At 41.0% G+C, this 24,554-nt stretch overlaps 1 protein-coding gene across 6 annotated transcripts in view; it reads left to right on the forward strand.

The window, feature by feature from the left end:
* The window catches only part of MID1 (midline 1), a 274,419-nt gene that overhangs the window by 229,043 nt on the left and 20,822 nt on the right, over positions 1-24,554 (forward strand). For all 6 annotated transcript variants that reach the window (XM_072137830.1, XM_072137832.1, XM_072137831.1 and 3 more), the window contains exons 5-7: positions 4,674-4,822; positions 8,179-8,306; positions 8,776-8,919. In XM_072137830.1, coding sequence (XP_071993931.1) covers positions 4,674-4,822; positions 8,179-8,306; positions 8,776-8,919 — 421 coding nt within the window. The remainder of the gene's footprint in view (positions 1-4,673; positions 4,823-8,178; positions 8,307-8,775; positions 8,920-24,554) is intronic.

Here is a 24,554-nt window from a genome sequence, read left to right on the forward strand (position 1 = left end):
TTCCTGAAAAACCTTTTTTAATTAGATTCTATTATGAAATCAAGATGTCAAAGCAAATGTGCATCTGTCTATATAATGTCAATAACATATCTGGATCTTAATGGTTGATTTAAAATAGTAGATGTAGGAGATTGTGTGGAAAAAATACTATACATTGCAAAATGTTTCTTCATAGCTCCAAGGAGCCTAGAGAGAGCTGTGTTCTGATTCTTGGTTGTTTGTTGGCATAGCTGTGCCCTCCTGGTATGTGGTATTCTGAGTCTGAAGTTTACTTTAAATGTCAAGTCTAATGGCTCTTTTGTGAGAAAAGAGCCGACTATGAAGAAAGTCCAGTGCAGGTTTTAATGGTTCACTAAGCTGTCACGCTCCTCTAATTAACTACAAATAACAAACCTGTTGGCCAGTCGCTGATATAAAGGTGTTTGAAGAGCCGTCTTCCAGGAGGTGAAATGTCACGAGTAGTTTTCTTTCTCCAAATACCAGAAGGGCCTTCATTTAAACCGATTAACAGAGCGAAGAAGACTTTAGATGCTTTAACATAGTCAGTGTCAATGTTTAATGCTAATGTTTAATGGGCAACATAGAAGATAAAATATTTGTAATTCATGTGTATGTCCCACCATATACCGGAGCTGGTGTATAAATGGTTAAAATAGAGAATAATAGGTTACACACACAAAAAAACACGTTTTTTTTTTTCTTACTAAAAGGCATTATATTCCTCAATAGTACTGACAGCACTATATGGAGGAGTAGACGTGTAGACATACTCAGGTCATGGCTTTTCAGGTTTTATTAACAAGCAGTTTGTGTTTTGAAAGTTCTATGAAGTTTATACTTCAGGGGTAGCGCTTCTTTTGTAAATGTAAGTGTTTGTGTCTAACCTGGCCTCCACTATAGCCATTCATTTGAACAAAGCGGATTGGCTCAGATTGTACATGAAGTGGCTGGCTCCTCAAGATTTGTAATTGTGAAGCCAAGTGAATTAAAGTGTAGATGCTTTGACCATTGCCTTAGCTAGCTTTACTGTAAATTGTAACTAAATTTCAAAAAGAGTTAAATATTACCTGTTTTTCTCAATAAAGTATTTTACCAAATTTTCTTTTATCATCTGCTTTATTAATTTCAAAATAAATTTAGAAATTTGCTTTAGTCCACAATCTTCCTTTGCTCTGTATAGCAGACTCACTTTAAGATGTTGGCACCTATTATATAGGTTATTGCATGGTCACACTTTCTGAGTGAGGTTTAGTTTGAACTTGTTTACAACTTCTTTCACAACTTTAATTGGCTTATTTTCACATTTACTTTCTCACCTTTTCTGCATTCTCACAGACTACAGGGCATTAGACTATGGACTCTTCTCTTATAAAGGATATTGATATTGCATTAAGTTATTCTCAATATAGACCTTTATATAGATAAAATCTATTATATCATAGAAACACTTGTTCCTGTTGGACAGTGTATGGCATATGTCAGCTTTGGGTCATAAGAAATGTGAAAATTATTAGATGGAAAGCAGGGTGTAAAAGAAAATTGGAAACTATGTGGTTTACATATGGTAAAATTTGTATGAATGTTTGGAAATTGAGTAATATAACTTTTTGATGATCTTTTCAAGTTGTTTTCCCTTTTATAAGAAAGTGATTTGAGTAATGGAGTAATCTGTCACAAGTAAATGAGTTCTAGTGCTAAATCATTAAGAAAACCCTAAAATATACATTTTAGGTAAGTGCTTTTAGAAGTTTAGAAGAGGAAGGAAATATTATTTATGGAATACATGAAGATCTTTTTTGACTTGCCACAGATTTAGCCGTCCTTTTATAACCTATGTTTATCTGCGCCTCTGGCTCATGTGCTGAATATTTTGAGCTGTTTATGGACTCATCAGTTTGGAATTAGGACAATTGGTTGTGGTTTACAGACGAAGTTGATCCAGGATTGGATGTGCAAAAAATGTGAAATAGTTGTTGACTTATGGAGCAATGTGAGATTTGGCAGGGTCTTCCTGATAGGCCATTTGTTCTCAGAACAGCAGTGTCAGGCTTGGCAGTGGCGGAGTTTGCAAACCCAAGGATCAGGGTGGGAATGAGTAATGTAAAAAATTATCCGAGTGACAGATTTAATCGGTTAAGTCCTGATGATTGATTTTTCTATTTTTCTCTTATACTTTTTTTTTTACTTTCACTCAGTTAGCAAAGCTGAAATGTTGAAGTGTCTCAAATTAAGTTAAGAGTCAAGGTAAAGCATTTCCACTTTCATTAGAAAAATATTTGTTTTTAGCTGTGTCACAGCAACAGTAAGAAGTGAGCCAGAGGGCAAGGCCGATCTTGTGTGGAAGGTAACGTCAAGGAATTAGGCATCAATTTAATCCTCCTCTACTGTTTAACCAAAGTCTCTGTGGACATATTCAAGTATCAAGACCTATTTGTGTAAAGATGAAATCGCCACTTTCATGTTTTTACTTTTCTATGGTGTTCAGAACATTCATGTATAGTTAACAAATTCAGCCTTTTATGAACTTGATAATGGAAAATATTCTGTAAAATGTATTTGTGGTGTATTTATTATGACTGCAATGCTCTGTCTGTTTCTATTTTTGCACCTATTGGTCATTGTCTTGGTCCTTGTCTTAACCATCATAGTTGTTGGGTTGGTGGAATAACTTTCACAATACACATCAGATCGAAAAACTAAAGATAGTCAAGCAGTCCCCTATTTAAGACCCCTAGTTACAGACAGACCTCTCTGCCCACTGCGACCTCTGGTGATGCTCTCTAGATGCTTTACTTTAGTCCCAGGCTGCAATGATCAGCTGTAAGGTGTCTTTAACTAAGTTTTATTGATAATCTTTCTTCCCATTACAGCAAAAAAATTTGAAAATCTTATTGACACAGGGACAAAAAAGATTTTGTCTGGAGCTACAATTATAAAATATACAGTACGAAGAACAAACAAAAGAACCGATTTTATATGTGACTGCCTGTAATTGTCAAACTTGGCTCTCTACACCCATCCCTCATGGGTAGGGGGTAACTTTAAAATCTTAAATGGGAACCCCCATATACTTATTGTTTATGTCATTTTAGTATGGTCCCATACACATCATGCTCTTTAGTCAGCAGACCAATTTCTAGTCCAAAGCAACACAGGGCATAGGTCAGTTTCTTTAAAAAGCGCACGGAATGTAAATTAAATCCAACCAAGTGATCCATGAATCAAGTTAAAGTGACTTTTGTTGCAAATTATATATTCTCGGCAAAGCCATTTTCCTGTGGAATTTTTTGTGTGCTGATCTAGGTTGAAAGGGTTTGGACCCTGAAGAAGCTCTGCAGGGTTCTCACCGCATGTGTCCCCAGTACCATCAATCTTACATTAAAAATATTAGAAGTTATTTTTTTTTTTTTGTAGGATAAAAACAATAACCGCTTTTCCATTTGCGTGCAGCAATTTCAGTTATCGCAAATTGTGGTTATCATGTTTAAAAAGAAATCTATCAGGAAATGACGTGAATGGTGAGAGTATCAGGCCAGCTGTGCTTGTTTTGGCTCTTGTGGGTCTGAGAAGATTGGCATTATATAGACAGTCTTTTCTGCTTAGCACTTAAACTCTTAAGTATTATTACACACATGAGGAATGCATTTAAGCTATGAAAAGGATCTCTGAGACTATTTACCGTCATTTTCTAATTTCACAGGAAAAGTCATCCATTTTGCCGCATTATTAATAATGTTTTCAACATTACTGCCAAAATGTCACTTGGATACAGACTCCCACGCAGCCCGTGTGCCGTGATGTGAGGCCGGTATATGCTTGTCTCCTCCAGTGATTAGTTACCTAGGGATTAGCTAAACAAATTACCTCATGCTCAGTGGTTTTTAAGACCTAATGGAGGCGATTTGTAAATCACATTTTTATTGCAGCATTCCGATTATGTAAAATAGATTCCCCCACCCCCCTCAGCTAGCAAACGTACCTCAGGTTTCAGAGCCAAAAAGAGCTAATCCACAGAGTACAAGGGGTACAGTTACGGGATGGGTTTGCAGGCCAACCAACTGTTTTTCAGGGGGGGGCAAAGCAAAATACATTAATATATTAAAACAGAGAGTAAGGCCCTGTTCTTGACCCACAAACAACACATCCAAGGTCTGTTTTTGTGGTCCATATGTCAGTGAGCAATCCAATACCAAAACTGTATTTCGGGGAAAAAACGGAGTGAACTTAACCTTTGAACTAGGTTAAGAAACAAGACAAACATTTAAATGTCTTGTAGAGATTTGTCTCAAATGATATTGAAATAAACTAAATATACAGATAGTTTTATGCCCAGTGCAGGAAATAAGTGGTAAAAGATCATATCTGTGTCATGCATAAGGGTGTCTGAAGTGTTCCTTTCATAAAGTTGTGTAGGCTCTTTATTTTAAAGTGCAGAGTTAAATGCTTAATTCTTTTATTGTTGTTTTACAGAAACATATTAGATAAAATGCTAAGCCCTGATGTAATTTATATGGAATATTTAATTGGTGGTAAACCGAACTGTGAAATTAACACACTCCAATACAGCCAGTGCCCATATTTTCTACTCTTTATCAAACTGCTAGCCTAAAAGTATCATGGGAGTATGATTTGAGGTATCATTCTAATACATTTTTATTGACTTTTCTTTTTAGGTGGTCAGGTTGAGGAAGTTGGCCCAGCAAGTTGCCAATTGCAAGCAGTGCATTGAACGCTCTACATCTCTTATCTCGCAGGCAGAGCAGTCTCTGAAGGAGGCAGACCATGCTCGCTTCCTCCAGTCAGCAAAAAGTATTACAGAAAGGTAAAGTGCTATTTATATTTTTATTTTCTTTATATGAATTTTAACTTCAGCTGCCATTTAAACAACGAAGAAACTATTTTTTCCGACTTATTTTTAAATGATTTGGTCATTTTGTCTTGCTGTCTTTTTTCTGTTCTAAAACTCAAATTACTCACTTCCCAATGTATATTTATATATTGAATAATGGGAATAAAAAAAAAGATAAGGAAGATAATAAAATGTGAAGCTCTGTAAAAAATTATTTAAAGATGTTAGCCACTTTTCCTGTACCTGTACTTTTGCCTCCTGTGAGAGCTTCAGCCTTTCCCTGTTCTCCACATGCTGCCTGTTTCTCATTTCTTCTGCCCATCCTAATGGCAGCCTCTACTGTGTTTTTTTTTTTTTTTCTCTCGGTCAATCTCGCTGACAAACAGAGGGAGAGGGGAGGCGGGCATAAGTCATCATCTCCTGCTGCAAATCCCTCCTATTTATCAGTACAGAGACATGTAAGCAAAGATCCCCAAAGAGTTTACAGAAGGCAATAAAGGAAGCATCAGGGAGGATAAATCGATTTTTGAACATTCAGGGATTATTATTAAGTCAGTAAAGGCACATATGCAATTTATGTAAAAGAGTGGCCAGCCTCTTTAAGGCTTAAAGGAAACCTACCAGTACAAATGGTCGGTGTAAACTGTAAATACCGAGCACCAGCTCAGGGTGAGCTGGCGCTGGAGCTTACTTTCGTTAGTGTTATAAACCACTGCATACCGGTTTAAACACTTTTTAATGTTTAAAGCTGTAGCTGCTTCGGCGCTTGGTGGGCACAACCTACGCACGCCTACATAGGAAATGCAGCGCCGAAGCAGCTACAGCTATAAACATTAAAAAGTGTTTAAACCGGGATGCAGCGGTTTATAACACTAACGAAAGTAAGCTCCAGCGCCAGCTCACCCTGAGCTGGTGCTCGGTATTTACAGCTTTCACCGACCATTTGTACTGTAGGTTTCCTTTAATGAAACTGTTTGAAGCTATTTTTTTCAATTCTTTTAATGATATGGTTTACGGTAAATGAACTTTGTTATATACTTCATTACGGAAAACAACTGTGCTACACCCTTAATGGGATAAAGGTTAACTTTTTATACATGTTTTAATTCATGTCCTAGCTTTAACAGAAGTAACAAAGACATACAGGGGCCATACTCAAAAGTACATTCACAGAGAAACGGATTTCTAGCATAAAATATCTATTATGTCTGCTTGTATTATATTTGACAGCTGATTATGGTAGCAGATGATAGACGGTCTACTATTGCCAATCTAAGTCTTGTGTATCCCACTTTAACATGCCCACCATTATTTTTCAGTCTACAACAGAAACCAAATCTGATATTGTTGAATACAGTTACATGTTTTTAGCCAAGAAATTCTGGAGAGTTATATGGCATATGTGTACAATTTATCAAGAAAATGTTCCCAGAAATGCTAAAGTCAGCCTTTAATGTCCCCAGACTTGGCTCCTCAACACATTGTTTTCAAGACAAGTGAAAGAGATATCAGCAGGGGAGACTTAAAATATTTTTCATCATATGAAGTTTGAATGTTCTAGCAAATTCTTATCTTAAACGATCTCTTGCCACTTAAATAATTTCATATATGTGGCTAAGAGAGGGCACACGATAGCGATTATGTATAATAAAAATTCACAACTGGAAAGTGTTTCCTTTACTATGATTGATTCTATAAGGAACAGCTGGTATTGTCTGAGTTACAGGGGTAGTCTGAGTTGAATGAATTGATCAGTGCTAGGGATTGTTATAAAGCAACTACCGGTAAATAAGCAATATATATATTGCATTTATCCCCCACTGCTTCCAGCTCTGCAGCCAATTACTGGTCATTTTTTGGCTTGTTTCTGCTGAAGCCAGTGATTGGCTACAATGGTCATGGGCTGCAGTGGATTATTTCATTGGTATAGAAACCGAGATGATCATAGTGTTGGTTCTGGAAATGAAGGGGTGCCAAGTGTCATTGGCTAAATGATTTCAACTGCTCATGGACCATGTAAGTGACGATCCTGCACTTTCTCTACCGTGACATACCTCTTCTTCTGCCTAGTGTTTTTAGAATTTATATTTTAGGTCCTGATGGCCATTTTTATATGTACTTAAAGGGGTATTCTCGTCTCGGCATTCACATTCAGTTTCATTAATCTTCCATATATAAACATTTCTTCAATTGGATGTTATTAAAAAAAATGTTCCTGTGTGAAGATAATTTCTCATAAACATAGCCATGTTGTCCCTTAGAAACGAGTTAGCTTCCTCGGTTACGACCACGTCACATTTTGGCAGCAGTGGCCAGACATCTACTATTGAGCCCTGCCTGACCACCTGGATTCAGCGTTTATTACCACAGGACGGCTGTGGGACATGTAGTAATTCTCAGATATTTCATATACAAAAACTTTTTGTTTATTTGTGCAATCCCTTCAGCAGAAGTTGGCGTGTCCGAGGAAGCTATCTCGTTTCTAAGGGACCAAATCACTACATCTATGGAAAATTATCTTCACACAGGAATATTTTTTTTTAATAACATCTAATTGAAGAAATGTTTATTAATGGCAGATTAATCAAACTGAATGTGAATGCCCAGACGAGAATAGCCCTTTAAAGGAAACCTACCATTTCAAATGGTAGGTTTAAGCTGTAAACACCGAGCACCAGCTCAGGGTGAGCTGGTGCCGGTGCTTAGTTTCGTTAGTGTTAAAACCGCGGTATCGCGGTTTTAACACTTTTTAAACTTTATAGCAGAAGCCGCTTCGCCGCTTCGCACGCAGCGCCGAAGCAGTTTATGCTATAAAGTTTAAAAAGTGTTAAAACCGCAATACCGCGGTTTTAACACTAACGAAACTAAGCACCGGCACCAGCTCACCCTGAGCTGGTGCTCGGTGTTTACAGCTTAAACCTACCATTTGAAATGGTAGGTTTCCTTTAATGAAGTATTTTGTATAGAATTATAACTTACTATCTTACTTATGAGACTGACTTTCTCAGAAGAGCAAATTTATTTATGCAGAAAAAAATGTCTTAAATTGCCAGATTTATAAATTTATATAGGATAGTTTTAGTCACTTTTACAACTATTATGACAAAAGGCTCATGACCTCTAGAAATGAGCAAAAAAGTATAAATGTGCATAACGTGAGTTCTGCATATACCATGTGTAGATACTACCTCATTTACCTTTGCTTTCTCTGTGTTTGGTTTTGTTTTATCACACCAAGACGATGTATTTTTGGACCAGTGGGGCATCACTCTTACTATATTGTCAGATGATAACATATTAAGCCGGTTTTGTTTTTGTGTTTTTTTTAGAGTTTCAATGGCAACTGCATCCTCCCAAGTGCTAATTCCAGAGATTAATCTGAATGACACATTTGACACATTCGCATTGGATTTTTCCAGAGAGAAGAAGCTGTTAGAATGTCTTGATTATCTCACAGGTAAAGAGGCGGTCAGCTGGTACTAATTAAATCATTCCAATGACAAAAGCTGATTGTGATTCACTTCGCCAGGCTGCACCTTGTCACGAGGACATAATTACAAAGGATGAGACTAGCAAGCCGAATTACAGAGTAGTGGATCTTTACAATTTGTGTAACTGCAATCTGGATTTATATGGGGTACCAACATTCCACTGGCTAGAGACTCTTTTGTCAAGTTGTATACACTTAATGTAACAAATAAAAATATCCCTCTTTGCTATATGTTTCGACCCTTGCTCCTGTCATCTCAAAAATGTTATCTTGCCACTTTTTCTGCTATGCAAATTCTGTCTCTTGCCATACATATTGCGTTTTTAGAAACCATGAAAATACCATAGCTAATATTTACAGCAGGTTAGATAAAACTATTTAAAAGTCGTCTAACTTTTTTCATACCTGAATGCATTATTATTATTTCCCTTGACAGCTCCTAATCCCCCAGTGATTAGAGAAGAACTCTGTACGGCATCTTATGACACAATTACTGTGCACTGGACGTCAGACGATGAGTTCAGTGTTGTTTCCTATGAGCTTCAGTACACAATCTTCACTGGACAAGCCAACGTAGTCAGTAAGTAAATTTTTCTGTATATGTAGATTACTCTGCAAGTTAATCTTAAAGTGCAACTCCAATGTTTTTATTCCCATAAATCAATAGTTCTTGGTGCGTTGGGAACAGCTTAGCTTATTATCTTGATTACCTATGTGCAGTAGTTTTTTGCTATTCTACTCCTTTCAGCCTGGCTCTGCAGTAGCTATGTCTCCTGGTTGTGCTGATTAATTCTGTGAGTCCGTAGAGTTGTTCATGGGATGGGGAGGGGAAGGACTTCTACTCACTCTAGAGGGTGGAGGGGAAGGTCATGTGTTGGTCCTCTCTGTGGTTTTTTTTTCAGTTCTGTGGAGGCAAATGTCTAAACAGAATAGGCAGGTACAAGATCACCCCTGTTCCCTATCATTTCATTCATTCCAGTCTGTGATTCTGCAGAACTATTTCTGGTTCTCTCTGCACCACAAGCTGTGTCATACAGTACCTTCCTCCAGCCTCTGCTCTCCACACTAGCTACGCATCACAGAAACTTTCAAAGTTTACATAGTAAGCTTACATAGTAAAGTAAACTTAAGGTAACTGTTTCACTGCTGATTTCTACCACTTATTACATTCACCATGCGGTGAACACTGGCAGGCTTGTCATTGTGTAGATGTTGCATGTACACAATGCAGTATTCATTGGATTTACTGCTTCAGAACAGAAATGCCATCACTACATCACTAAATAAGTTTTAAATTTGACTCTGTGAAATTTCTAAGATTGTTTGTTTAAAAAGCCTGTTGAAAAATAGGTTCTGTTGATTCTGGCATGGTGCATTACTTTCGATGAATGTGCTTCTTTATTTTTGTTTACTTCATTTTTGCTAGTTTGAACCCAAGCCAATGACTTAGTGCTTAATTATTGAATGATAAATTAAATTGGTGTAGACAAGTAATTTGTACAGCCTGTGTATGTGTTAATAAGATTTTCTTGTTGGGATGTGCTAATTGCCAGACTTTGAAGATGGCACAGTAGGAAGCCGTCACCCACCACCCCCACTTTAATTACTGCTCTGTGGATCATCTTTGCTCTAAGATAATTAACAAGATGGAAGGATAGTTAAATAAAAGTTGACTTTTCTCATGCAGAGGTTTAAACAACTATAAGGAAAATCTGCCTTTGTAAGAGGGCAGATGTTTAATCATTGATGTTCCTATTTATAAGAACAACACCACAGCCAGGTGATCAGAAATTACAAAGACAAAAATATCTGCAAATCATATTTGATGGGACTCCAACATATATAGGACCATAACGCTTGATCGGGGATGGTGTTTTTATTTCATCAATTAAAAGTTATTGTATAATGCAAAGTTATACAATTTTTTTATATACTTTCTGTATCAATTATTCTGTGTTTATGAATCTCTGCTCCTATAGAAAGCTTCTATGTTTACTTCCAGTGAATAGGCTTCTGTACCTTGTCATGTGTCACAGCTAATTATCATCAGAGAGAGGAATCCGAGCCGCTTGATATAATGAGTCGTGCCTGTGTGACATCACATAACCATGGACCGGTGCGTGTCCACTGGAAGTAAATAATGAAACTTCCTATTGAATGACAACAAGACGAGATCTAGAAAAGTATAAGAAATTGATACAGAGAGTATATTAGAAAAAATATAACTTTTCATTATACATCTTTTTTTTTTTTTTTAATTATGGAACTGACCTGTGAAAAAAGATTCCTTCTCATTTTGTATATTGTCAATATCTGAACATCCTAATAATACATGATATAGTCTGACAGTGCCTAACTCTAGCTCTATAATATGATCATTTCCCACAGTATTTAATGCTTTTAGGTTGACTTTGAAATTCAGGTGTATGCTTTTATGGATTAATGCTACATGAACCATTCCAGTTGCTTGAAAATTCCAGTATTCATTTTGTCTGTGATTTAATTATTGCAAATGAGTATTACATACTATCATACAAGACCTTATGTCCAGTATATAAGAATTTGCCTTGGAATTTGAGGCATTTTTAAACATAACAGCATGTATATGCCGGTATATTCCCAGGAAGTCTACTGATGTAAGTCCTGTATGTGACATCTTTGGGAACTTTCTTTACAATAAACTAAACGCTTCCTTTGTCCTATTGTTAGTGTTGAAGTGTGGATTATATATAGAAGTCTTGGGTAAACACACATGTGGCACTTTATAGTTCTCTAAGGCAAATACAGTCACTGTATGACGCATGACAGCAAAACAAAGATTACACCACATGATGTTTAGCGTTTCCTTTAAAGGGGTATTCCCATGAAGACAAGTTTCTTATATGTACTCAGGATAACAAAATAACACATTCTCGAATTCACTGTTATTAACGAAAATACAGCTTTTCACAGATATAAGTCCAACCTTTCTCTATCAGTCCTGGTGTACACAATTTCAGTAACCCGCCCTCCTGCAGTCTAACACGGAGCTCCCACTGACACTCACTTCCTGCCAGCAAACACCTTGTGAGCAGAGAGAAGCCGCAAACTACCAGCAAATATGTGATCTGGGGCAAGGGGGAGGCAAGCACATATCTCTGAGAACAGAGATGCAGAAGAGCTGACAGTGTAAAAGTCTGTCAACCTCTGTCTGTCATGCCTCTGTGTAATAAGCATCTCATGCATCTCATCATCTCTCATCTGTCTCATCTCTCTCTTTCTATGTGTCAGTGTGTTAGTATAATGTCAGAAGGTAAATGAAAGTGTAAATAAACATGTTCCCTGATAATCTAACCACACTTTCACCACACAGAACTAGATGGATCATAATGGGGGTCATTTACTAATTTACTATTTTCCCGATGTGTTACCCGAATATTTCCGATTTGCGCCGATTTCCCCTGAATTGCCCCAGGATTTTGGCGCACGCGAACGGATTGTGGCACATCGGCGCTGGTATGCACACAACGGAAATCGGGGGTGTGGCCGAACAAAAACCCGACTGATTCGGAAAAACCGCCGCATTTAAAACAAAAAATGTGTTGTGGAGCTTGCACTTACCTTCACTAGGAATAGGCCGGTGAACTTGAGCGCGTTCCGATGCTTTTCAGCGCAGCAGCGCCACCTGGTGGACGTCGGAGGAACTGCCTTAATAAATCCCGACCGGACCCGCAGAGAACGCGCCGCTGGATCGCGAATGGACCGGGTAAGTAAATCTGCCCCAATGTGTCTGCTTAGAGAGTCCCCGCCCACACCCTGGAATCTTACACTGAGAATCCAAGGGAGTGATAGGAGCTAAAGCTCAGCTAAAACTGAGTAAAATTGTAGTAAGGGGTTAAAATGCTCTTTATTTTGTAAAAAATCACTAGGGGATTGAGATTTGAGAATTTTCTTTCGTGGGAAAACCCCTTTAAGTAATGTTACTCAGTACATGAAATTTTGTAAGGATTGAGACTATGATCTTCATACTGAAGACACCACAAAAATGTATTACATTGTACTGTATTGGGTAGTTCTGTGGGCAAATATATCACTTTTTCTATCAATTACTTTTACATACTGTATAATAAAAAGTTGTTTACTAAAGTCTCTAATCGAGTAGTAGTAATGGCATAAATAATGTCATAAGATATTTTTTGTGATGGAATAAAGTTATAAACTTGTAATATTTATGTGCATTCTGTAAGCAAACAGGAAGTTCTTAAGGTTCGTTTTCTGATTAATCTTTGTGGCTTCCACAGATTTACCAGGAATTATTATAAATGTTAGCAACATCACAACTAATATCATACCGGGGTCGTATGGGTCACATTCAGCTACACTCATCATTAAGTCATGAAATAAACATTCCCTTTTGTCTTTCTTTTTCATGTTAATTACTTCACATCCCATCCAGAAATAGAGCAGGAGCACTTTTAATGAGCCATGCTCCAGTATAACAGCTGATGTCTTTCCTGCATTAATATTTAAGAAAATGTGATGAACAGTGAACAAGAGTGCTAACATTTTAACATCTTTGCATATCTTCATTATGACACCCACTAGATTCCTACATGACACCCACTAGAGCCCTTTGGGCTCATTAGCATAATTTTATTGTTCGAAGATTACCTGGATCTATCAGTATGTGCCCCCTGGTTTATCATTCTTGATTTTGATGGAAGAAACCAGCGGGCAGCAATCACTAAATAGTGTCCTCTGCTGTATTCCACAATAATAAGGGATGATTAATCATTATAAAGGTTATTTACCTACACAATTCTATCTACATATACAACATGACATGATCACTTTACCACCATCACATATCTCTGGTTTCCCTATCAAACATACTACAAGGCCACCTTGCTGTCCTTGTCCTACATTCAGTAACTTTGATAATACTGGGTTATCCATTGCCTCAGCCTTCCCGCTATCTGCTGATGTAACTGCGTCCTTATCCAGTTTAGTTTTTCCCTGGGAGCAGAGTTCTTATTGCTTTGCATTACAGAATGCATATCGGCTGACACATACATTTTTATTTTATTTTAATCTAATATTTCATATACTATTCCTTTGCAGCCGGTTTCCGGTCTCTTTGCGCTTACATTCTAAATCCACGTGTAAAACTGCATGTTGATGTATTAGATTTGGGTGTTAAGAAAAACCACAAGATTGTAACCACACATTCCCTGGCCCCGCAAGGTAACACCTGCAGCCGTCTGTGGTTAACCCTGGCTTGCTGTGGGTACTTAAAGGTGACTGCATTAGCACTTTAGTCCCAGATATAGGTATAAAACTTGTTCTTTTGTCCAGACTCTAAAATTTATGAACATATGCCATATCGATACACTGGTCTTATGTATTACTTAAGTTAATCTGTTGTTCTTTAAATCAAGATATTCATGCCTGGCCAAGTATAACATGTTTATTATTTTGTATGGGGTTGTATACCTGTGCTGGATCTTATCCCACTTGTGGTTTATGTAAAGTTGTCTCCAGTGAAGTTGCCTCTGGCACTATGAACAAAAAACACAGCAGAATCCGGTGTACGAAACCGTAATATATGAGTGCGTATGACTCTTGCCAACACAAAGCAATGGAACTGATTTTTATGTAGATGATGCAGCAGCTCTCTTTTACATGCAACAATATTTAATTATTAAGCACAGTATTTTTGTAATCAAGATATTTAAAAATGAATAACTATGAGGAAAAGTTTTATGACCTTGTACGAATCACTTTCCAGGCGATTGTGTATGTATAAGGAAAAACATTAAAGGGATCTGCAATGAAACTTGCCATATCATACGTTGGTAAGGTTTCCCTGAAGACTGCCACAACTTCCAGTGGATGAAGGGGGCTATGTATTCATTGTCTTATGTACTCTCCCTTCATAATAACCTGTACCATTTTTGTGAATGGTTATTTATACTACCGACTGCACAGACCCTCCATCCACCGGAAGCCAGCAGAATACGGGGCCAGAATACTGGGCCAGCAGAATCCCAGGAAGTACCTAGTCCTGCTGCCAGTGGGTCACATGACCATGTTGTAACCCTATTAGGATCTTCTACTTACTCTGGTAAAGTGTCTTCTGGTAAAGTCCCTTTAAACAGAATTTAGGATTCAACAAGGGATAAATGTCATCAAACTGAACTGAATTTATTGTAACTGTAAAGTATTTTTTCATTTTTATAAAATAAAGTATCCAATCAATTCATGGATTTAAGAATATTTGAAATTCAATTGGTTATAAAGCTTCATTGAAAATGCAATCTAGGTTATAACAATGTGTAGGCCCCTGTAATACAGGCACATGAAAAAAGCTAGTACATATCTTCAACATGAAAAAAATGCTGATATTGAAATGTGCCTGCAGGCAGATGTATTCCCCATACAGACCTCTGTGAACACTTAAACTTGTTAATTTACGGTTGCTACACATTTCCTTTGAGCTTGTGGTCTAAATGCAAGAGTTCAGCCAAGATTTATAATTTTAAGTTGGAGTTGTTAACCAGAAGTAATATTCACTCCAATCTTAAACCTCTTCACTTTCTTCTCAAATTTTGGTTAGCTCAGTATAAGTAGTTTACACAAGTGCCATCTTCGTTTTACTCGTAACATAAATGTTCTCTTTATTAGTGGAGAGTTAATGAATAGTTGATGATCAACCAGAAAATCATGATTGGCTTAACATTTTACATAGCAGCTCATACACAATCTTCTTGTTACCAGGATTTGTCTAAAATCAGGGCTGTGGAGTTGGTAAGCCAAACTTTAGACTTTATCTCCTCATTTTCCCTTCAACTCCAGCTTGAGGGGTGCAGATTTGAAAATGGGTTGGTTATATAGGGGGTTTTGATGCTAAATATGTAAAATTTTCATTAAAGAGTACCTGTCACCCCGAAAATGACCCCCACAAAATGTGCTCCCCCATACTCTTCACCCCAGCCCCTTTCTCCCCAGACAGTTTTTAAAAAAATGTATTTGTGTTAAATTGCTTTAAAGCTATCCGACCTCTTACTAAATAAGAGGTCGTATTCTCCTATCTTGAGCCCGGGCAGTCTGCCTTATTCATTAGGGGGCCGGCCAACACACCCCCTCCGCGCCCCCTGTCTGCGGAGACCTGTAGGAGAAGCCGGCAGCATCGCATGTATTGCGTAATCTCTCTCCAAGATGCGGCGATGTATGTAAGCCTGGCGCGGCCGCTGCTGCTGTTAGCGCAGCGCGGCCACCCAGCAATGTATAGGGGAAAGTCTGCGGCCGCAGCCGCTGTCAGTGCGGCGCGGCCGCATCTCGGAGAGCCAGCAGTGATTATGCAATACATGCAATGCTGCCGGCTTCTCCTACAGGTCTCCGCAGACAGGGGGCGTGGAGGGGGTGTGTTGGCCGGCCCCCTAATGAATAAGGCAGACTGCCCGGGCTCAAGATAGGAGAATACGACCTCTTATTTAGTAAGAGGTCGGATCGCTTTAAAGCAATTTAAAACAAATACATTTTTTTAAAAACTGTCTGGGGAGAAAGGGGCTGGGGTGAGGAGTATGGGGGGAAACATTTTGTGGGGGTCATTTTTGGGGTGACAGGTTCTCTTTAAAAACTATATTTATCCCCAAAATAGACAATTCTGAAAATCCAGAAAAGCGATATTCGATTTGGGAGCCGCCTGACATCAAAATAAATTATCCAGACATTTCAAAAATTATGAAAATGTAAAGTAGACATATGGGAAATGTTATTCAGCATTTTGTTAGGTGGTAAATATATCTGCCTGAAAACGCAATGATTTAGAATTTCGAAAATGGCAAATTTTTCAAAAAATTCCTAAAGTTTTCTTTTTTTTTGTAAATAAACGCAAAACTTAGCAGCCAAAATTAACCACTAGAATGAAGTACAACATGTGGGGAAAAAAACTGCCTCAGAATCGTTTAGATAAGTAACAGTGTTAAAAAGTTATAACCATATAAAGTGACGCATGTCAGAATCCAAAAAATCTGGCTGAGCCTTAAAGGGGTTGTGTCACCATAGCAAATGGCTGTAATTGGGTCCAATGCATTGTGACAAGTACTTTCACCATTTACACTTATTACAAAATATGCAGGCTTACTGAGATAACTCCTTTTGTCCTGGTTGCTGGCGCCCTCTAGTGGTAGCTGTATCCCGTCCTGAGCAACAGCTGATCTGGCCGAGTCTGCGCACAAACATTCCACCAGCTGCTCTGCACTACAGATCACTCCACACTGAGAGATCACCTGACACACTGCAGCCAATAGGAAGTGAGACATGGGGGCAGAGAGCTCAGCCGTCTACACCAGTGAATGAGGTGATTTCCACTGCTCCACAGTTGCTTCCAGCAGCAGATACAAGGTAACTGCAGACATACATGACTATCTGCTGCCCAGAGGAGTCCCCCCTAACATGGATCATAGCAATGTAGCAGCCCTCTCCTCCCTCCACCATTAATCAGGTCACACAGGAGCCTACAGCAGCAGATACAAAGTAACTGCAGCCAGACATGGCTATCTGCTGCACAGAGGAGTCCTCCCCTAACATGGATCATAGCAATGTAGCAGCCCTCTCCTCCCTCCGCCATTAGTCAGGTCACACAGGAGGCTGCAGAGATAACACAAGTAACAGGCTGAGCTCTGACCTCTCCTGATGCATCTCCTGTACTCCCAAAATTCACTGTCCCTCCATGTTACACTGCTGTCCTGTCCCTGACTAGCAGGGAAGTAGCTAAAGTAACATGTGAGAAGCTGTCACCTATTTATCTATGCATCCATGCATGTCAGCCTGACCGACCATGTTGCTGTGAGAATACATAGTACATGTGTACTATGTGCAGTGTCCGGTGTAATGTGCAGGGGGCGCCAGATTCAGGATTTCTGGCGCACGTTCTTCATGAATCTGGTGCCCCCTGCACTGCTTTGACAGACTGCACCAACTTTTTTTTGGTGCACTTTTAACATGGGGCAGATGACACATATATCTATTGGACTTCTATTGGATCAGTAATGCAGGGACTATTTGAGCACAGCAGGTGGAAGGAGACTCTGAAGGCTGAGCGCTCTGTAGCACTGAGGTGAGGCCAGTGAGTTGCCTCTGTCAGTGCTGTGCATGTGCCTGGCCCCTCCCACATCTGCTTCTGTGTGGAGCAGAATAGAGGCTGAGCAAGCATCATAATAACAAATAGAAAGGAATCTTTAATTCCAGGTAACCATAACAAATAGATTTTTGAAATATTTTAACCTCTTTGACAGCTTTTTGCAGTCAATTGTTTCATGGCATAACCCCTTTAAGCTACAAAATGGCTGCGTCCTTAAGGGGTTAAAGTTGAGTGGTATGGCAGTGTAGCCCTTGGACCAATAAATGGCCTACATCCTTGGTTCAGGAATAGAACACAAGTTTTAAGGAAACCTACTATCAGGGATCTACCTATTAAAGTAGATCCAGTGGTAGGTTCATCTAATGTATAGTAGGATAGCCCTTTTTATGGACAATTCTTTTAGATCCCCGTAGCTTTTATAATCTTTCATTATCCTCATATGTAAATTTCTGAAAGAGGCTACTGGGGTGTGGAGTAGCTGGAGCTGAAGCTATACTGTGCGGCTAATCCATGCCCAAGTAGCCTCTCTAGATCCTCCTACCAAGATATGTTCCGCGCGCAGATCCTCATAGCCGCACACACTGGTTCACGAAGCCGGAGTTCTGCACATGTGCAGTAGCTCTGGCTTCGGAGCTGAGCCCACGCTTCTGCCAGCTCTGCAAAGATGCTATGAGGAACTGCACGCTGAACATGTTTTGGTAGGAGGATCAAAAGAGACTACTGGAGCGTGGAGTAGCAGCTTCGGCTACTTCACGTCCCAGTAGCCTCTTTCAGGTATTTGCATATTAGGTTAATTAAAGATTATAGAAGTTACAAGGGTCTAAAGCAGTGATGGCAAACCTTTTAGAGACCGAGTGCCCAAACTACAACAAAGACCCACTTATTTATCGCAAAGTGCCAACTCAGAAATTTAATTTATGATTTATACTCCCTTCTCTGTCAGTTTTCATTGATACCAGCACTCTGAGGCACCAATAAAGCAGAAAATAGTCCCAGGTAGAGCTGTCACTTTAAAATAGCTCTGTGCACAGCAAGTCTTGGGCCGTCTGGGACTGCAGGAAGATACCTGGAGTCATCTCTGGTGATGGCCTGAGTGCCCACAGAAAGGGCTCTGAGTGCCACCTCTGGCACCAGTGCCATAGGTTAGCCATCACTGGTCTAAAGGATTAGCCAATAAAAGGGCTATCCTACTATACATTAGATGAACGTGCCACCTGATCTAACATAATGGGTAGATCCGTGATGGTAGGTTTCCTACATTTAAAGGATAAATCATAATTTTTATAATTTATTCTGTTTTGTTGAGACTGAGTTTGTCCATTTTATCATGTCTCCAACTCCACAGCCCAGTCCACAATCCTAATCGTCCCTGTATGAATAAAAGACAATTCTAGGGCGCAACAGGTATATTGAATACCATTCCTAAAGATAGTCATCTGTATTAAGTAAGTGGTGCTCTAACTCTTGGCATATCCACCGATGAATTGCCAGGGATCAATCAGTTAATATTTTTTTTTAACATATCCTGTAAATATTGTCTCTGGAAACCCATGAAAGCGAATTGTGTGCAAAGAATGCATGCTGCATGTGTGAAATGCAGTCCAAGTCTTTGCAGCACTCTATCGATCTACAGTGAAAGCTACATAGGCTCATTCGTAATTTTTTCTAAGTTTTAAATTTCATTGATTTTTAATATACTTTGTATCCTCACTTGTCCTTTTTATATTTTTCTCTTTCCTTCACATCACTTGAACTAGTTCCCCCTCTGCTGACTCTGGCTCATAGACAGGATCCAGAACTAGATCAAGATCTCTTGAGGACCAAAGAGACAGCCTTTGGCTACAAGATTCTGATATATTTCAGCAAAATAGGATCAGATGGTGCAGATGGAAGGGGGATATTTTCCTTTAGCTGTCATTGATGAATATGGGATTTGTCCCATCCGGTGTGTAGAATTTGTCAGTATGGAACCCTGAGGAAATAACTTTGTACATTATTACCTCCAGATTGCAAAAGGTTGCAATTTCTCAATTTGGAACCTATTTCTCCTGCACTCATTTTCATGTTGCAGCTGTGATTGAACATATTTTATATGAAGTAGCAGTCTACCACAGATGTATCTTGACTTTAAGGCTAAAGCTGATGGCCTTATTGCTCTGTACACCTCACTGTGACTATACATAGCTACTAAAACAGTTATAATCTGCATAAAATATAAATTTGGCAAATTTTTAGTCTATCCAGTCTGTTTGTCTTTACATAGGCCAGAAAAATGTGACATCATTTGGCACATTGGCATAATTTTTGGCGTTACAAATTATTCCATTTTCTGCTTTCTTGTAAAGTTCTACCTCCAGGGCTCTGATAAGCAAAAGCTCTGGGGTTTACAGTGGTGCTTCATGTGCAGGGCAATTTTAGAAGAAGTCTGTTTCACACTGGAGAAGTGTCATATCTGACGATTGCAGGTTTTGGCTGGTAAGCTACATTCTATATGGGTTGGTGGAATATCTTCTCATGGCCCGAAAACGAAGGATACCTTAACACATAAAATAACCAAGATGCTTAAAACGTAAATGGTTGAGCTCAATGAAGCAGGTCTGTAAGCAGACATAGTACCGATACCTCAGGAAGGAGAGATAGCTGACCTTTTTAGTAAAGTTTGCAAAACAAGGAACCTAGATGCTTCACTGACACAGAAGCCCAAATATCAATACAGACAAAAATAATGCAGGTTATGTCGCCCGCTTTTGATATAAAAGATTAATGGGAAGATTTATTATGCCTCCTGACCAGGTCAGTGTTCAGGTCAGTGCGGGTGGTGAGAGGTCAGAGGCATGATTGCCCTCCGGCAGAGACTATAGTTGAAGTCTCCGCCAGGTCAGACCTGGTTCTAAACAGGCTACGACTATGCATGGATATAGTGAGAGTCCAGAGCCTCTTAGGAGGACTGTTACAATCTGTTAAGAGTATTCCACCCATTTCTGTTTTTAGCACCAAACTGCCCCCTCCCCAAAAAATAAACTTTGCCCATTCTCTACATCTCTGCCCATTATACTCTTGACTCCATTCTCCAGTATATCTGCTCCCTCTGGTTTTCTCGCTCCCAGCAATACCCTACATCTGACTGTAGCATGTTAGTTGGTGCTTTTTAGTTAAGGAGACAATTTTGCCAAAGCCTGGTCTCAGATTAAACAAGGTTGGGTCTGCATTCAGCACTCTTTTTTTTTTATAGGAACTTGTTTAAAATGACAAAAGGCAATGTCACACCCTAGTGCACCAGAAGAAGAGGAGGGGATCCACAAAGTTATTTTTACCATGAAACCTCATATAGTCAGGAGATCTAAACCTATGAAGAACTGTATTATGGAGTTAATAATGGAAGAAATGTTTGTCATTAGAAGACTTTACATTATATGGGAAAATGGGTTTTTCGACCAAAATGTATGAGCAGATTATTTTATAATGATTATTATAAAATATTATACCGCATTAAGTAATTGTACTATTCCTTTAATGGTGGAGTTAAGAATCTAACCTTGAGCTGTGTTGATTATTTGCTCTAGGAGCCTGCTTTAAGTTCTCGAGATGAGGGCTTAGTTAAATCTCTCTGCTGCTCATAAACAGCAAAGCACTGAAAGCAAATACCTCATAATGCAGTCTATTTGCATTTAAGTAGGTTATAGACGAAACCGAGCACCTTGTGTCAAATGCTACATCTTACCAGCACATGCAAGTACTCACGTTTCAGGTTTTATATTTGTAGAAGGATATGACTTTTTTCTTTGCAAGTATAAAAAAAAATTAAGTCCTATACTGACTCCTAATTTGCTGATATATACGGAAAAGATAAAGGTGAATCATTGCTAAATTAACCCCTTGCCGCTCCGCGGCGGATATATCCGCCATCGAGCGCAGTGAGTTAGCGCTCGATGGCGGATATATCCGCCAGCGGCGCAACATGTTCAAATTCGGTCATCCCGTCGCAAGACGGGATGACCGACCGCCGAAACCTGGCGGGATCGCGAGGGGACATCCCCCCTCTGACATCACAGGACCTGTCATGTCGGTCCTGTGATGTCTATCGCTGCGATTGGCCCGTCTTTACAGACGGCCAATTGCAGCGATCGGAGGCTGCAGGCTGGCGGCTCCGGGGTTAATGACGTCATCCCGTCGCGAGACGGGATGACAAAACCCCGGAGCATGCTGGGATCGAGAGGGGACGTCCCCCTCTGACATCACAGGACCGATCTGATTGGTCCTGTGATGTAGATCGCTGTGATTGGCCCGTCTGTACAGACTGGCCAATCACAGCGATCAGTGACTGTGGAGGGCAGACCCAACACCCTCCATGCTCTCCAACGCCGCCATTCTGCGTTTGGTAGTGTTGGAGAGCAGAGGGTTTTAGGATCTGTCCTGTAAAAGTGAAAAAAAAACTACTACACCCATCCTCCATCCCCTCCCAGTGTAATCCCACTTCCCTGTACTATCCCCCCCATCATCTGTATTCCCTTTCCCCCCAAACCGCACTTTTAAGTGCGAAGTGTGTGGAGTAGGAGTTTAGTGGAGGAGAAGGCGTTAGTGGAGGAGAAGGCGTGTGGTGGAGGAGAAGGCGTGTGTGGAGGAGAAGGCGTTGTGAGGAGGAGAAGGCGTTGTGAGGAGGAGAAGGAGTGTAGTGGAGGAGAAGGCGTTAGTGGAGGAGAAGGCGTGTGTGGAGGAGAAGGCGTTGTGAGGAGGAGAAGGAGTGTAGTGGAGGAGAAGGCGTTGTGAGGAGGAGAAGGAGTGTAGTGGAGGAGAAGGCGTGTGGTGGAGGAGAAGGCGTGTGTGGAGGAGAAGGCGTGTGTGGAGGAGAAGGCGTTGTGAGGAGGAGAAGGAGTGTAGTGGAGGAGAAGGCGTGTGTGGTGGAGAAGGCGTTGTGAGGAGGAGAAGGCGTTGTGAGGAGGAGAAGGCGTTGTGAGGAGGAGAAGGCGTTGTGAGGAAGGAGTGTAGTGGAGGAGAAGGCGTTGTGAGGAGGAGAAGGAGTGTAGTGGAGGAGAAGGCGTGTGTGGTGGAGAAGGCGTTGTGAGGAGGAGAAGGCGTTGTGAGGAGGAGAAGGCGTTGTGAGGAGGAGAAGGCGTTGTGAGGAAGGAGTGTAGTGGAGGAGAAGGCGTTGTGAGGAGGAGAAGGAGTGTAGTGGAGGAGAAGGAGTGTAGTGGAGGAGAAGGCGTTGTGAGGAGGAGAAGGCGTTGTGAGGAGGAGAAGGAGTGTAGTGGAGGAGAAGGCGTTGTGAGGAGGAGAAGGCGTTGTGAGGAGGAGAAGGCGTTGTGAGGAAGGAGTGTAGTGGAGGAGAAGGCGTTGTGAGGAGGAGAAGGAGTGTAGTGGAGGAGAAGGCGTGTGTGGTGGAGAAGGCGTTGTGAGGAGGAGAAGGCGTTGTGAGGAGGAGAAGGCGTTGTGAGGAGGAGAAGGCGTTGTGAGGAAGGAGAAGGCGTTGTGAGGAGGAGAAGGCGTTGTGAGGAAGGAGTGTAGTGGAGGAGAAGGCGTTGTGAGGAGGAGAAGGAGTGTAGTGGAGCAGAAGGCGTTGTGAGGAGGAGAAGGAGTGTAGTGGAGGAGAAGGCGTTGTGAGGAGGAGAAGGCGTTGTGAGGAGGAGAAGGCGGTGTAGTAGTGGAGTGGAGTAGTTGTAGTGTAGGTTGCATACTATCACCCCCATCACGTCTCAAAAGACGTATACGGATCTGGAGGTCTATAGTTTTATGGCCTCCGATACGGAGTCAGCAAGTGGGGACGAGTTTTATTTGTCTTCCTCGTCCTCACAAAGCGAGTCAGAGGAACCCCCGAGAAGGCGCTTACGCAGTAGTGCCAGAGTGCCCGGGACTCCTGCTGGAGTGCCCGGGACTCCTGCTGGAGTGCCCGGGACTCCTGCTGGAGTGCCCGGGACTCCTGCTGGAGTGCCCGGGACTCCTGCTGGAGTGCCCGGGACTCCTGCTGGAGTGCCCGGGACTCCTGCTGGAGTGCCCGGGACTCCTGCTGGAGTGCCCGGGACTCCTGCTGGAGTGCCCGGGACTCCTGCTGGAGTGCCCGGGACTCCTGCTGGAGTGCCCGGGACTCCTGCTGGAGTGCCCGGGACTCCTGCTGGAGTGCCCGGGACTTCTGCTGGAGTGCCCGAGACTTCTGACCCCACATGGGTGACCCCCAGTAGTTATGCCCCTCAGGTCCCTGATTTTACGGCCAGCCCTGGGATACACAGAGACACGGCAGGGCTCGGACCAGTGGACTACTTTAAGTTTTTTTTTACTGAGGAGCTTATTAGTTTGATGGTGTCCCAGACTAATCTCTACGCTGCACAATACATTGCCCACAAGCCCACTTCTTTTTATGCGCAACCCTACAGGTGGACCCCTGTTAGTGCAGCAGAGATGGAGAAGTATTGGGGCATAGTACTTCTTATGGGACTCGTCAAAAAGCCCTCTATTAGGGATTATTGGAGCACAGACATTCTGTACCACACCCCGATGTTCCGCATGGCAATGAATAGGATGCGCTTCGAAGCCATCCATAGGTTTCTGCATTTTGCTGACAATTCTCAGTGCCCACCCAGAGATGACCCCAGTTATGATAGGCTATATAAGGTCCGACCCATATTAGACTACCTGAGTGCCCAATTTATGGATGTGTATACTCCAAAGAGGCACATATCAGTGGACGAGTCCCTGGTACATTTCAAAGGGAGACTTCAGTTCCGCCAGTACCTGCCCAGTAAGAGGGCACGGTATGGCGTGAAGATGTATAAGCTGTGTGAGAGTGCATCAGGGTACACTTTTAGGTTCAGGGTATATGAAGGGAAGGACTCTAGGATAGTGCCCCCTGAATGCCCCCCCTTCCTGGGAATAGCTGGAAAGATAGTGTGGGATTTGGTGCACCCACTATTGGACCAGGGCTACCACCTCTACCTGGATAATTTTTATACGAGTATTACCCTGTTCAAGTGCCTCGCTTCCAGACAAACTGCGGCATGTGGCACTGTTAGGAAAAATCAGAGAGGTCTCCCTAAGTCGCTGCTAGGGGAAAAGCTCAGAAGGCATGAGAGCCGAGCACTAAGCAGCGACTCAGTATTGTG

The sequence above is a fragment of the Engystomops pustulosus genome, chromosome 2, assembly GCF_040894005.1.
Source record: "Engystomops pustulosus chromosome 2, aEngPut4.maternal, whole genome shotgun sequence".
Classification (NCBI taxonomy): domain Eukaryota; kingdom Metazoa; phylum Chordata; class Amphibia; order Anura; family Leptodactylidae; genus Engystomops; species Engystomops pustulosus.